This window comes from Sabethes cyaneus, chromosome 2, assembly GCF_943734655.1.
Source record: "Sabethes cyaneus chromosome 2, idSabCyanKW18_F2, whole genome shotgun sequence".
Classification (NCBI taxonomy): Eukaryota; Metazoa; Arthropoda; class Insecta; order Diptera; family Culicidae; genus Sabethes; species Sabethes cyaneus.
Window position 1 is genome coordinate 149,111,064 of NC_071354.1, and position 11,375 is coordinate 149,122,438.

At 42.3% G+C, this 11,375-nt stretch overlaps 1 protein-coding gene across 1 annotated transcript in view; it reads left to right on the top strand.

The window, feature by feature from the left end:
- Window positions 1–9,833, top strand: part of LOC128738889 (ubiquitin carboxyl-terminal hydrolase 47) — a 33,173-nt gene extending 23,340 nt beyond the window's left edge. The window contains exons 3-15 of the mRNA XM_053834352.1: window positions 4,439–4,546; window positions 4,706–5,577; window positions 5,644–5,917; window positions 5,996–6,202; window positions 6,260–6,427; window positions 6,485–6,763; window positions 6,823–7,270; window positions 7,330–7,739; window positions 7,803–7,954; window positions 8,012–8,336; window positions 8,399–8,528; window positions 8,591–8,786; window positions 8,845–9,833. Coding sequence (XP_053690327.1) covers window positions 4,439–4,546; window positions 4,706–5,577; window positions 5,644–5,917; window positions 5,996–6,202; window positions 6,260–6,427; window positions 6,485–6,763; window positions 6,823–7,270; window positions 7,330–7,739; window positions 7,803–7,954; window positions 8,012–8,336; window positions 8,399–8,528; window positions 8,591–8,786; window positions 8,845–8,995 — 3,720 coding nt within the window. The 3' untranslated portion in view covers window positions 8,996–9,833. The remainder of the gene's footprint in view (window positions 1–4,438; window positions 4,547–4,705; window positions 5,578–5,643; window positions 5,918–5,995; window positions 6,203–6,259; window positions 6,428–6,484; window positions 6,764–6,822; window positions 7,271–7,329; window positions 7,740–7,802; window positions 7,955–8,011; window positions 8,337–8,398; window positions 8,529–8,590; window positions 8,787–8,844) is intronic.
- Window positions 9,834–11,375: the final 1,542 nt, after the last annotated feature.

An 11,375-nucleotide genomic window follows, 5' to 3' on the forward strand; every position in this document is an offset into this window, starting at 1 on the left:
ACGCACAGTGACTATTAACGGCGATGAACTGGAAGTGGTTCATGAATCCATATACGAACTCTGGAATCTCTGGTCACCGCCGACAATAATACGAGTAAGGAGTTTCATCGTCGCATTCAAACTGGAAGTGGTCGAGCCTACTTTTCCTTCCGCAAGACGGTTCGATCAAGGACCATACGCCGCCGGACAAAGCTGACGATGTACAAAACGTTAATCAGACCGGTAGTGCTCTACGGACTTGAGACTGTGCACAGCTGCTTACGTGCATTTGCGGTATTTGAACATAAGGTTATAAGCTCTTGCCTCGGAAAGGCGCAGCAACCCAGAAGGGGAAGCTACCAGAACTCCGATTCCTGGTCTGGGAGTCGCGGAATGGGCACAAAATGCCTCTTGTCTCCGAGTCCCAGGGCGTTGTGGTTACGGGAAGATTTCGGATGTGTGCATTGACCTACATATACACAAAACGTACCTTTTTGGTTAGTTTATTCGACGTAAACGGAGGGGGTGATCGCCATTGGCTACACGTTCATTGGTCGCCGGTATCTGCGATACAAGTGAACCGACTATCGGTTCATACTCGGCGTTGCCAGGTCTTGTAGTAATCTGGGGACGTCTAATGGACAATAAGGAGTGCCACTCGACGATTTGCTCAGGTTCGGCGAGGCTAGGTTTAACACTGGAGACTGTTTAAAACTCACCGGGATCCCGTTTCCACGATGTCGGCCCAAAGGGTTGAATAACTGCTTGTACGAGGAGCACCGATTGCGGATTGCCGTCGATGGCTGTTTCTATCGACCGGATGGTCGGCGACGCGAGTCAATCACCTAGTCGCTGGTGCGTGATTAGCGGTCTTGGCGATGTCTACCGCGGGCCCGTTTTAACGAATTAGTTTACCGCCGTGTTGATGGGGCCCTTGAGGTGGAATAGTCCACTCTGGAAGGTTCGGTGATGACGTTCCGTCTCGCCGTAAAAACTTCAAGAATAATGATCGCTTTTACGTAGAAGAGCCACTTTTTTTCGTCCAAGCGAAAACGATTCGTTCGCCGCTACAGTGTGTTGATCAGCACTCTCTACCTGCTTCTCGGTTCGCCAACTCGAGATCAGCTTTTGCGGAAAACACTCCACATTAGCCAATTCAGTGGAATGGTTCACAATCGCGCTCCCTCTGCATGTCGAAATGCGTAACGTCGACCGTATTCACCACCCTTTGCGATCCAATTTTAAGCTATCTGTACATAATTAGGCTCTACATTTCCACACAATAAATAAGGTTACTGACGAACGGTAATGGATCGTGGAGACTGGCGTAGGTGTATAAACCACGAGTTTGCAGGCACTACTTGGAGAGATTCCCATCGTACACCTGGTGAAAGTTAGGTTACTACGGCAGGCTGGCCAGGTTGCAAAGAGGCCGGACGACTGTGCAGTGAAATTCGTTCTCTTAAAGAATCCCATCGGCACCAGGAATTGAGGGTCCCAATGTACCAGAAGGTTCGACCAGGCTGAAGCCGACATTCGTGTGTCGAAACGAAGGAGGAATTTTTGATACGCCAAGAGCCACCCCAGTTCTTTGCTGGTAGGAGTAAGTAACGGATCAATAGGTATAGGATACGGCCAAAAACAAAAAACTGATTCATGGATATGGAAACTTGGTACCAGGAATGTCCGAACTCTCGACACGAGCTGATGTGCTTGCTCGAGAGCTACATCGACTCGGAGGGTAGTCTGGCTGCAATTCAAGAAGTTTGGTGGTTAAATTCTGAAAAGTGGGTCCGTGCAGTAGATCCAGTGCAATTCTTTCAAGTACCCTCATCAGTGGCGGTGGAAAGGCAGAAAGTGGAGTTGGTTTCGTATTGTTGGAAAAACAAAAGCAATGAGGCCGGTAGCTAATCGTATATCATATGTATAGTCGATGACGTTAAGCACGAATTTTACGATAGGTTCGAGCAGACGTATGAAAAGTTCCCAAAATACGACTTGAAAATCATCATCGGAGATGGAACTGCGCAGATCGGGAAGGTGGGAAGGTGGAATCCTTCCGTCCTGTCATTCGAGTACATAACCTTCATCTGTCCACCAATGATAACGGTCTGAGGCTCATAAAATTTGACACAGCCAAAGACAGACCATTTGTAGCATCTACTATCCATTACTGAATATTGGGCATCAAATTGGAGACTCTACCTCTCAGATCCACCATGTCCTGATTGACGGTCGGCACTTTTCGGATTTCATGGATGTACGGTCTTTTCGAAGACCAATATCGATTCTGACCACAATTTCATCCTGGTAAGGATTCACGTAAGGTTGTCGAACACGACGAAGGCACTGCGAGGACGATGCGTTGCAACGTCCAGCGCTTGCAGGCCGATCGCGTAGCTGTGGAATATGCGAAAAAGGATGAGATATAAATAGGTTGAAATAATTGCAAGAGGATTAGTAGACACGATGCGAAGGCAGTGTAACAGCTGGTTTGAGCCGAATCCCAAAGAGCGACAAATGAAACCAGGCCAGAAGTTGTATGCTCACTTCGGCTACACGTTAGAACAGAGAAAGGTGTTACAGTAGAGAGACAAAGGATGCGGAAAAAAGAATTCAGCGTTTAAAAAATGCGAGTACGAGAAGCATAGAATCGGTACACGAAGTTTCTACAAAACAGCGAACAGCAGGAATTTGGCTTGCCTATTGCAGTATTTGTAATTATTGCCTATTTCTATTCTACTAAGACTAAGGTCGTTAGCAGAGTCCTCCATTGGCGAGTACCAAGCTGGTTTTCGTTTCGTTCCACGACGGATCACTAGATATCTAACCTGTGTGAATTACTATACAAGCTTCGAAGATACAATTTGCATACTAATCTTCTGTTAGTTGACTTTAAGGTGGTGTCCAATTCTGTCCATCGAAATGAGCTGTGGTTTTCCGACGAAACTAGTTCGTACGACGCTATTGGAACAAAACAGGGATGGATTGACAGGGAACATGGGAATCCAAAAGTTGTTGGTGCCGAGGGGAAGCTGGATGTAGAACCATATGGAGTAGAGAGAAATTCGCATATCTTGTGACGCTCGTGACATGTGACAACGATGTAAGACACGAAATAAAACGACAAATTGCTACCGCGTATCGAGCTATCTACGGATTATGTAGCCAGCTCAAGACCCGTAGTTTGCAAATTCGCACAAAACTGACTCTCCTCGGAATACTAATTTTCCCGGTGGCTCTTTACAGACATGAATTATGGACGCTGGAGGAAGCTGATCGACGAGTGCTTAAGACTTTTGAGCGTAAAATTCTGCGATGAATACTTGACAAAATAGACATTGAAATGCACAAATGCTGTATTAACTATACAAACATACTGATCAACCATAGATTCATCAGAGAACTGGGGAAAGGACATAAACTCTAAGGTAGACCCCGCACCCCGATAGACGTGTGCTGTCGAGGACGATGCACGTTGAGCTCTGGTGTTCTAGGGGATTGAAGAGTTTTAAAAATAAATAACAATTTCTTATTTATTTCACAACACAAATGGTCATAGTAATTACCGTTCCAAATACAACCTTTTTCGAAATACTTGAAGAAAAGATTAATTTATTTTATTTTAAATCCAAATCAGGAAGGTTTACTTCCGATTCCAGTATTTCTTAAAAGATTTCGCTGGGGAGTGCTCAATACGAACTTTGTTTTGCGCACTAAATGAATATTTAATTTGAATAACTGTTTACTTAAAATTGACTGCACCGTTTGTAGTCCAGATCATCGTTAATTGGCACCTGTCTTGCAGTATTTGTGATTCTTTCCGCGTGACCCAAAAAAACCGAGACAGCTATCAGCATAGCTAGAACGATGTCAATACTTATTCAAAGGCTCGTTTTGTTTCGATTATACATGAGCTCTAAAACGGAAACTCCAGATTTATTCCGAATGCCATTACCGTATATACAATGAAGCATGGACTTGTATGTCGGTATAAAATTTGTGGAGCTGGCTAGCTAATGCCTAACGCGCCGCATATATGCTAATCAATTTCTACTCGTCGTCTAGAATATTCAAATCATGCTATAGTTAGTAATTCAAGCGTATCCAAAATGTGTTTTCGTTGCAAGTAAAACAAATTCGGTAAATGATTCTTATTAATCATTTGATTTTGGCAAATGAACGACATTCAGTACGAGTCATCACGGGGAGGTCAACTGAGCGGATCCTAGATAGCATCAAAAGTTCCCGCAACACGAAGGAAAACAGCTGTCGCACTAAGATCAAAACATGATTTCCACTCGCACTTCCCACTGCGTTTTTATTAATAGAACTCCCCAATCGGTGGAATTTTGTCAGACGTAAAACTTTTATATGACAGGAAATTTACTTCAAGCATGATTTAAATGTGCTAAACTTTTTATGTATATTCTTTTTCATTTTAATTCTCTATTCGTAGATTACTTTGCACGATAAAAAATACAGAAAATTAATAGATGTAGGAATAAAGTTTGGAGAACGAAACAACCTGATCATCATACCCAGAGTAGAAGATTATTCATCTGCGGTAAGTAACACTGCGCTTACTAATAGCTAAATTGCTTATACAGTCTGGGTTGAAACTGGATAAATTGGAGAATCAGAAATTCATTCAATTTATAACCAGGTTGAATATAAAAAAGTTTGATATAAGCCCATTAACAATTTTTTTTCTATTCCTTCGTAGGACATAACAGTTGAGACGGAGATGTCTGACGATGATTTGGTTCTAGGAGCGTCAGCGAGTCCAACAGAATCAGCAAATTATAACATACCTGCACCGCCACCGCTTCCAGCGCCATTAGAACCGACGATGCCGCTGTTAGATACACAAAGTTCAATGTCACAATCGCGGCTACGTCGCTACAACGGGGAAAATTCGCAATATGTGGCGCACAACTATCGCGGTTTGGTAAACCAAGCTATGACCTGCTACCTGAACAGTCTCCTGCAGGCACTTTTTATGACTCCGGAATTTCGCAATGCGTTATACAATTGGGAGTTTGATGGAGAGGACGAGGGAAAATCCATCCCCTATCAGTTGCAAAAGTTGTTCGTGAATTTGCAAACCTCTCCAAAATCGGCCGTAGAAACGACAGATCTGACGCGCAGTTTCGGATGGGATTCAGCCGAGGGTTGGCAACAGCATGACATACAGGAGCTGTGCCGCGTCATGTTCGATGCTTTAGAGCGAAAATTCAAAAATACCAAACAAGCGGACCTAATCAACCGCCTGTATGAGGGAAGAATGATCGACTATGTCAAATGCTTGGAATGCAACACCGACAAGCAGCGCGAGGATAAATTCCTCGATATTCCACTACCGGTGCGACCGTTTGGAAGCACTGTGGCATACGAAAATATTGAAGATGCTTTACGAGCTTTTGTCCAGCCAGAAATACTGGACGGTAACAACCAGTATCACTGTGAAACTTGCAACAAAAAGTGCGATGCTCATAAGGGGCTGAAGTTTACCAAGTTTCCTTATATTTTAACTTTGCATCTCAAGCGGTTTGATTTTGATTATCAAACGTTCCATAGGATCAAACTGAATGATAAGTACGAAAATAAATTGTGAAATATTTCTTTCAAACTGTTGGATTCATATTGGCTTTTTTTTTACAGAGTTACCTTCCCACAGTCATTGAACCTGAACAACTTTATCAATGCAATACCGACCCATGGTGGGGAGAAGTGCACATCTGTAGCAGTAGATACCGCTAATGGGAATGGTATGGTGCCTCCGATGCAAATGGAAACAGCTGAAAATTTCATGAAAACTTACGACGAATGCAGCACAACCGACAGTGGCTCTGCTCTAGAGGAGGATTCTTCCTTCCAAAACGGCACCTCTGTTTCGTCCACAACAACCACTCCAAATGACCACTTCATGAATCAGGTAGTGTCCCGTTGACCAAAGAACCTCACTGAACGACTGAAGAATACTTTACTACTTTACTTTACTCTTTTTAAACAGGATGATGACGAAGGCATCGATATGGACTTGAATGGAGATAGTAAGTCACCATCAGCAAGCAACTTCAACGCACCAGGACCGTACGTCTATGAGCTGTTCGCTATCATGATCCACTCCGGAAGCGCTTCCGGAGGACACTATTACGCGTACATAAAAGATTTCCAAAGCTCCAAATGGTACTCGTTTAATGATCAAACTGTGTCATCGGTAAGTCCTGCTGAATTGAAAAATAATTTATAAATTAAATATCTTTTCTTACCGCAGATTACCCACGATGATATTCAAAAATCGTTTGGCGGTGGTGCTTCGAAGGCATATTACTCCGGTGCATACAGTTCAAGTACGAATGCCTACATGCTGATGTATCGGCAGATTGATTCGTCCAAAAACAAAACCCCTATCCAGGAGGAAGAATTTCCCGATCACATAAAGGTACGTAGCAATGGTAATCGTTAGCACACCCCGAATAATGTCTTCCTTTTTTGGCAGAGTTTAATGTCGAAAATCAGAGAATCAGAGGCTAGTCGCAGTAAGATTGACACGGACGGATTACAGGTCAAAGTTTATTTTGACAATCCTAAAACGCGAATGCTTAAACACTATAAAATGTATCTGCTGAACGATAGCACACTAGCCGAAACACTAAAGGAAGCTTATCGAGTACTGAAGGTGAAGGGAATCGTTCCCATTGAGCGCTGCCGATTGGTGGCTTACGATCATCAAACGGAAGTTATTGAAAAGAGTTTTGAAGGCCGGGATGAAGAAACGGTAGAACAATGAAGTTTTATGGTATAGTGTGTCTTACTCATTAGGCCGATATTTTTCAGATCGATGATATTATGAAGCATCTGCAGAACAGTAGTGAACTTCTGCTGGAAACCCGCGCGGAACATGAAGTTTTCGAACCCTACCTTCCGCAGGGTACCATGACTAAGGTCTACAAGTTGGACCTTGCAACGCAAGATGTAGACGGACCGATCACGGTACGAGTTAGCAAGAAGCAAACTGTCCAAGACTACAAAAATATAATTGCTCGTAAACTGCAACTGAATGCGGCTAACATTCTTCTGGCAATAAACGAATACAAGAATGGCGCAAAACTTCTCACAAATAACGCAGCCACCCTGGGAGAGGAAGGATTCATTCAGTATTGCAAGGTGTTCGTTACGGTCAACAATACGGATGATTCAGATTTTGTCACGAAATTCAAAGAATTTGCAAATCGGCTGGATCATGTAATTTGCTTATTCTTTATTCTACCAAATATGGATGCAGGTAAATGGAAGCCACATCTACAATTTTTTAATTATTTTCAAAAGGATAATTTTTCACAGAAACATTGAAGAATCTGGCAATTCCTCGGTTTGTTGCCAAGCCTCTTCCAAGTGCGACACTCAACCGATCAACTGTACAGGATGTGACGATGGCGACTGTCAACAACGACAGTAACAGTGAGGACAGCAGTCTTAGTGATAATGATCGAACTCTGGTGGATGACGATCTGGTACACACTCAGTTGAATGGAAATGTTAGCAATTTGCATTTCACCAACGGCATCAGTACTAATGGGTTTGCTGGTAACGGTACTGATGTCGAGGACGACGACGAAGAAGAGTCATATTTGGCAGAATGCCGAAACAATAGCTACTTTAAGGTCAGTCCAGTTGAGTATCACAATCAAAACGCCGATTCGGGTGCCGAAGATGACAGTAGTAATAGCAGTGATAATGAGAAAGTTATAAAGGTTTGTACGATTATTGTTGAAAGACAGACCATATAGTGATTGACCAGCATTTTTTTCCAATAGGTTTTAATCGACAAACGATCAAGTCATGGATACCTGAAATATAGGCTGCAATCCTATCTGCATATACCGATGGAGTATTTCAAGCTGTTTAAAAACTCCGGTGTTAGTCAACAGGAGATCACGTTGCTGAAGGAAGAGTTAAATGCGTACAAGTAAGTTTTCAATAACCATTAATATATGTAAAAGAGCAATTGTTAATTTTTCTATAGTGACGGCGCTCGTCTTACAATCGAGCTAGGCCGAGTTTTACGCAAAGGTGAATACAAAATAAACCTATACTATTTCAACGTGAACGATTTGACGGATGATTGTGAGAGACTACCTTTTCTCTGCAATTGGTTTGTTCGCAATGGCGAAATTATTGGACAGGTAAAGCGAGATATCTTGGCTCATCTGGCTTCCATCGATAACAAATACAGTACGCTTACCTTCGATCGATGCCGATTGCGTAAGAAGAGTTGGAAGACCATCTCTAAGGTGTACACCGATGATCAAAAGATAGGCGACGATGTGACGCTCACCAGCACTTCCGATGTAAGCAAAAAAGGCTTTCTAATCTAGTATGAATATTTATCGTTGAATTTTCCCGATTGCAGATGGCTTTGCAAGAAGTTGACGATCTTACAAGCTGTACACCCACCCACTACAATGATCTTGTGATTCTAGTTCGAAGATGGTGCCCATCCGAAATGAAACTAGACAAAATTCAAGAAATCCTTTTCGCTAGTAAACATTTTCGTTGACAGCTTAATAGTTACATATTGCTAACCTAACCTCTTTTTGAACAGATAAATCCGAACTGAAAAACCTGCTCTCAGAGCTGAGTGGAATTCCTGAGGAAAACCTCGAGTACGTCAAACTGCAGATGCGTGATTCCGTCTCTCTGCTGCAGATCCATAATGTCCTGAAGTGGTCTTCTGTCCCGGTGAGGGCCTGTGACATTGGCCATCATAGCTTCCAGGACGGTAATCTGATCTACTACAGGTAAGTCGTTCAATCTAACACAGTGTAAGTTATCCCCTATCATGCATTCCCCAATCAGAGACAAAACGGAAGCCCTGATGGAACTGACAGGCAAGGAGCGCAAGGAGCTTACGGAAAAGGACTTCCGCAGCAGTAGCACCTACTCGCCGCGGCGGGAGCGTGCTCTTAAAATTTACGTGGACGCCTCTCCGAAGAAGGCCGACGACTGATTGCAGCTGCCAGAATGCAGCGATGCTAAGCGGCGCAAGTGTTGCATCTGATTAAAAGGGAGAAGCAGAAGCCTGAGCCAGTAGGAAAGTGATGTATGGCAATCGCAGCAAAAGCCGCTTTCAAACAAATGGTAATTTAAGCTTGCCGCACTCGCCAGTAAGTTGGATTTTGTATCTACTGTGTCCAGATTTGTATAAAACAATTCACTGTGAGAGTCAACCGGGAAGCTCACCTGTCCAATATAAGCTAACTATATAAGCCCACTATTTGTGACAAATGAACAGGTTTCCTTTTGACGGTTATTTGTTCTTCTTCTGTTGTCTTTGTTTAAGAAGAGAAACTTTTTTATAGTTAAGTTGATTCTATATTTTTGTTGAATGATGTGCGGGCATGTTTCGATTGTATCCTTTAGTATTTTCACTGTTGCACAAAGTTATCATAGCTCGCAATATTTCTTTACTTGTCAACTTTTCACATTAATTTGGGAGCCAGTTGCTGATAAGCTATGGAAATTTCCTGTTAAAATTAAAGGACCTGTAACTGTGCATAGGCTTAAATAAAATATTTATTTATATTATAGTATTGTCTACGTTTACGATAAGAATTGTCCTGTTTTAATGCGGTCATATCTCATAACATGATTCAATAGCAAAGATTTATACATTAAATTATCATATTCATATCTGCATCTTTTCACATGTGATGGTCTCCCTTCATGACTTACCTGATTGTTCGACAAGCTAGCCCCGTGTTCTCGTTCTGCTTCTGTCATTTTTCAGTTGATTTTTTTTTGCAAATACCTATATTGATTTTTTTTTCTAAATCGAGGAAGCATGCACAGCGAACGTGAGAATAAATTTATTTCTTGCTCCAAACATGATTACATAATGTTAATTTATTTTTTATTAAATATCACCATCCGGCCATAAGTCAATTTAAATATTAAATTTTTAAATAATAAATTTAAATAATATATTTAAAGATTGGCGTTCAGCAGATTTTTGATGGGTGAAGACAATTCTAAAAGGGCAACTGTCTTGCTCTGATGAACTTATTCAATGAAAAATTCACGCAGAAGGTTTAGATGGCTTTTGACATTTGAATGCACTGTGTAGCTAAATCTGTTCTTTAGAGGACCCCACCGGCGCCAGGAAAAGAGGGACCTAACACACAATAAATGTAGTATAAAATCAAGAGTTTTCAAGTTTGCCTGAATCTACATTTTTCGCATTAAGCATTTATTCTTCCCCCATAAAAAAGTAAGCGGACTGCTATACGTCGTTAGAAAAAGAAAAAAGAAAATATAAATTGAGACATTTGTGAACACCGTAGCACGCGGTGCAAACGAACTTTCGTTATTTACCATGGTATAGTGTTGCCTTAAAGCTGTTTGAACTAATCGTTCTGTAAAAGTCAATCCAAGATTAGTCACACTGTATCTCTCCTGACCAACATGAATTTATGGCGTAGGGCTCGACGACAAGCTATTTAATCGCCTCTTTATTAAATTTTTTTAATCAAAATCGGTGAATAGACTACGATGCTCTTCGTAGTTACATTCGGCGGTCCCCGAGGTAGTGGTTTGGAATCGTTCCTGTTTCTGCGGTACATTGAAATGCGAGACGGAAGAACTCGAAATCACGGCATTCATAAAGAAAGTCTGCAGAACAAACAGTGCACCAAGGATATGCACGAAAAGGTATTTCAAAAGTCCACAATGCACAAAAAAATGACGTTTTCAAATTAGTCGGGCTCAGGCCCGTATAAAATTCGACCCAACATTCTGCTAAACCACCTCAAAACTCAATTAGAATTCCATTCCGCAAATCAATAAACTAAGAATTAGAATAAACTAAGTGCCCTAAGCCAGTTATTTGTCCCACGCAGAATCCTGAACGAAGGATGGAGGAAAGATCTAAATCTAAAATCAAGAATTCCTTTCCACCGTACCTGGTCCTGGGCAACTCGTCGTCAATTCGCCGAGTATCTCAACACACGCAAATCGGCTTCTACCTGGTCGAGCCATCTAGCACGTTGGGCCCCTCCTTTCTTGAGGGGGTTCTTGAAGAAAACGGATTTCACTGCACAGTCGTCTAGGATCCTTGCGACATGGCCGGCCCACCGTAATCTTCCAGCTTTCGCCAGTTGTATGATGGGAATCTCTCCAAGTAGTGCCTGCAACTCGTGGTTCATACGCCTACGCTACTCTCCGCTATCCGTTTGTACCCCGCCGAAAATAGTCGGCAACACCTTTCGTCCATCCCCTTTTCTTTTGTATACCGATCCATCTCCTTGCCGCAACCCGCTGCGTGATTCGAAAGTACCCTGAAATCGACTCAAAAGTGCCCCCGAAACGCGCACGTTGTACGTCACTTGCCT